The 3,556-nt window shown below is 34.3% G+C and overlaps 1 protein-coding gene across 2 annotated transcripts in view; it reads right to left on the minus strand.

Moving 5' to 3' along the window:
* Window positions 1–274: 274 nt before the first annotated feature.
* Window positions 275–3,556, minus strand: part of ITGBL1 (integrin subunit beta like 1) — a 172,489-nt gene continuing 169,207 nt past the window's right edge. For both annotated transcript variants that reach the window (XM_015587338.2, XM_025045020.1), the window contains 2 exons: window positions 1,481–1,594; window positions 275–581 (listed from right to left, as the gene is read on the minus strand). In XM_015587338.2, the coding sequence (XP_015442824.1) occupies window positions 490–581; window positions 1,481–1,594 (206 nt within the window). In that variant the 3' untranslated portion in view covers window positions 275–489. The remainder of the gene's footprint in view (window positions 582–1,480; window positions 1,595–3,556) is intronic.

Consider the following 3,556-nt stretch of genomic DNA (forward strand, 5'->3'; position numbering starts at 1 on the left):
TCCTTTCCTGTGTAGGGATATGGGTTTCTAACAACCATGTAATTCAGCATTTCTCAACTCCAGCACTATTGACATTCGAAGTCAGGTAATACCTTGCCATGGGGAGCTGTCCTCTGCACTGTAAGATGTTTAGCAGCATCCCTGGCCTCTACCCACTAGATGCCTGTAGCACACTATCCCACCCCACACAGTATGACAATCAAGATTGTCCGTAGACATTGCTAAATGTTTTCTGGGTGGCAAAGTCGCTTTTGTTGTGAGCCACTGATGTAAATTATGGAAGAAAATTTCTTTTTGGTTTTATTTACATTAGAGTTTGCTTAACTCAGTGTTAATGAGTACCTAGATTTCATTCAGGCATTCAGAAATAGAAAAACATACAACAGTCTGTTTGACCTGTCCTCGTGGTGATTATATATGGTTTTCCTTGCATTTGTATATTCTAATGGCATAGGAAAAATAAGAATCCAGTCTTTTCCCATGTAATTGTTAGGGATATTCTGTGCCAAGCCAGATTTCACATGCATTTCCATTCCATCCATCCCAGCATTCACAGTTGCCACAGCTACATATTCCATTCCCTGCAACAAAATGCATAAGGGAATCGTTATCATGATTGAAATGCACCAAAATACGTTATTATAAACCATAACTGTTTATAATTAAAACCATTTCATTAATCTCTGATGCTTTTCTTATTGTGTGGCCATCTTATTATTTCCTTCTTGTTAAAGAGCTATGAGAAATATGATCTTTCAAACAATTAATGGCATCTATTTGGTGCCATCATCTATGTAATATTGATCTAATAGTGACCGTTCTATATCACTCCAGCTGGGCTTCTATATCATAATTTTGATTTTCTGTAGAAAACAAGTTATGTCTGACTTAATGATAAATGCTGAAAAACATAAAGCTCCTTGACATAGTATGAGGTAGATTGAGCAATCAACTAGAAGAGGAGCCTTATAGTAGAAATGAACAGAAAGTGAGTGTCTAGCTTAATGGCACACAAATATTTGCCTTTTATCTTAAGCTACAAACAGAAAGAACGAATATACATGTCTATTTCCACTGCAACTTTAAGAAGATGTATTTTATAACCAATTATTAAGACTCAAGAAATGGGGATAGCAGTATCTATTACACTCTTAATTTTTTTTGTAACTTTATCCCCCCAATATACATATAGCCCAAAAAACATATCAACTATCTTTGAACTATCTAGTGATACCTTGAACCTGTATAAAATAATGGTTCCATTCTCAAAGTGAAATGCTTGTCAAGAGAATTATTTCATTTTTTCAGTATATGACTTACCTATGTGTATACATTGGAGAGGTTAGTTCCCTTACATTGATAGTTAGCCCTTGAACATGGAAGCTCTTCTGCCCTGAGATCTACAGCAGTATGTGATGGGTGTTATTTGTTTTTACTGCAAACTGTGGCATAGATCAATTAGAGCAAGTCAATACAGCACCTGTGCAAATGAGCCCATCATGTTTGTCACAGTCTCTGTCGTCACAGTCACAGAATTCTCCCGAAATATACCATTCTTCAGCAGAACAAATACATTTTCCACAGTGACAAGAACCTGAAATCACAAAGGATATTATTGGCTGTAACCAGATAACTCTAAAGGTTTCCAACTAGAATAGAATATCATCAATGCACTGACGATAGGTTTCTGATAACCTCTCTTCCAAAGGTAAAAGTTTATTGAATAGCCAATTACTCAGAGAGGAGCTTTACTTACTGTAATTCATAAAGGTTATCCAGGAAAAGCTTCATTATAGATCTAGACAGTTGCAATTAGCCTTGAGCAAATGTTTCATGGCCCAGTCTGGTTGAAATGTCAATGAGAGCAGAATTCTTATAGATGGCTTTCCAAAAAGGTATTCGGAAATAGATACTATTTTTTAATTTTTTTCTGAAGTAAATCAGTTTTAAAGGTATCTATTCTTTAAAGGAATTAATACTAAGTTCTATTAAATGAGGATGCATTTTGTAATTAAAAGTTACTAAATTATTGTGCTTATAATTAGGGATTTTTGTTTACATGTTTTTCTCAAAGTAAGAACATCCCTGAATATTGGGTGGTTCATTAAAGTGCTAAAAGTACACACACATTTACTCGTGTATATTTGACTTATTAAATCTCATCCTCTGATTTCTTGCCATAATCAAGGATAGTTCTAATCACTCAAAATGTTAATCTTTTCTGAGGCTCTAGATCCAACCACCTTTGTCATTACTTCATCCATTTCCCCTATCTAATTAAAATATTCTTCATTGGCTATAAAAAGTATTTCAGTTTGCTGAGAAATAATTTTATTAATAGTATATTTATAAGAAAAGAAAATATATGAAATAAATGGTGTCAGAAAGAGAAGAAAGTTCTCTTAGTCTAAATGTCATTAAATGATAGGCTAAAAAACCTTCACATGGCAAAATTACTTCTACAATAGCAGTAAAGAGAACTTTAAAATTAAAAAAGAAACACTCATAGAATGGACTTCCCCTCTTTCCTGTTTCCTTGGATTGGATGTTCTTCCCAAATCTGATTTCCTTTTACTAAAGATGGCTATCGCCATAAGAGAATGTGAAGTAGAAAAAGTATTTTGATGAATTTAATAAAATTCCAGACTTGGTAAATTCAAAATATATTGGGACGGGGCAGGAATCTATCATTAGTGCTTCTATGAAACAGTGATTGAAATTTGAGTTAGCCATCTGGGTAATAAAAACGGTTAGAGAAAGGAATTTATATTTATTGTTGAGATCACAAAAGGATTTCTATAAACATGTCCCAGGCATTAAGCACTTGGTGGTATTTCATGTCATGAAAACTGGTTTCTTGCATTTTGAGTGCAAGAATCTCCAATATCTAACTTAAACTTTTGGCATTCCTTGTCATTCCTTTTAGGGTAAGGGAGTAAGTAGTCAGAATTATTTATATGCTGAGACTGTTTACATTTATTAACTTCTTGCTTAACCACAGCATGATTTCATTTAGTCTTGACTTGTTTTCCTGAGGGTCTAGGTTAATTTGCATGCTCTTGAGCAAAATAGACAACCTTCAGTTCTAATGAGTGACTGATAGCCTGGTGATTGTTTCAGACCCATGAATTGGGCCTCCCAAGTCAGTCTGTGAGATCTAGTGTTCTTGTCCAGGTAAAGTATTTCTTTATTTAGAAGTTTATTTTAGACTTTCTTTCAAATTTCTAGGCACAGAAATGTTCAACATTTAACTGATCATTTTGCAAATGGTTAGCACTATATCTGCAAGCAAAAAAAACAAAAAAACAAAAACTTGGGGCATTTTATTGACTTTTCATTAACATCTCCTCAGAAGGCACCATATTTGGTGCTTTATTTCCATAAGTGGAGGAATATTCTTTGAAGAAGTTGACCATTTTTAATTGTTTCTAAAATAGTATATCACCCTTACATTGCAATTTTTTTTTCTACAAGAGAAGCAGAAGTAAATGACTTGATATGTCCATGGTATTCATGTGTTACACCAAGGATGTCCCCTCCCCCCCCACCCCCCCAC

This window comes from Pteropus alecto, unplaced genomic scaffold (assembly GCF_000325575.1).
Source record: "Pteropus alecto unplaced genomic scaffold, ASM32557v1 scaffold13, whole genome shotgun sequence".
Taxonomy (NCBI): Eukaryota; Metazoa; Chordata; class Mammalia; order Chiroptera; family Pteropodidae; genus Pteropus; species Pteropus alecto.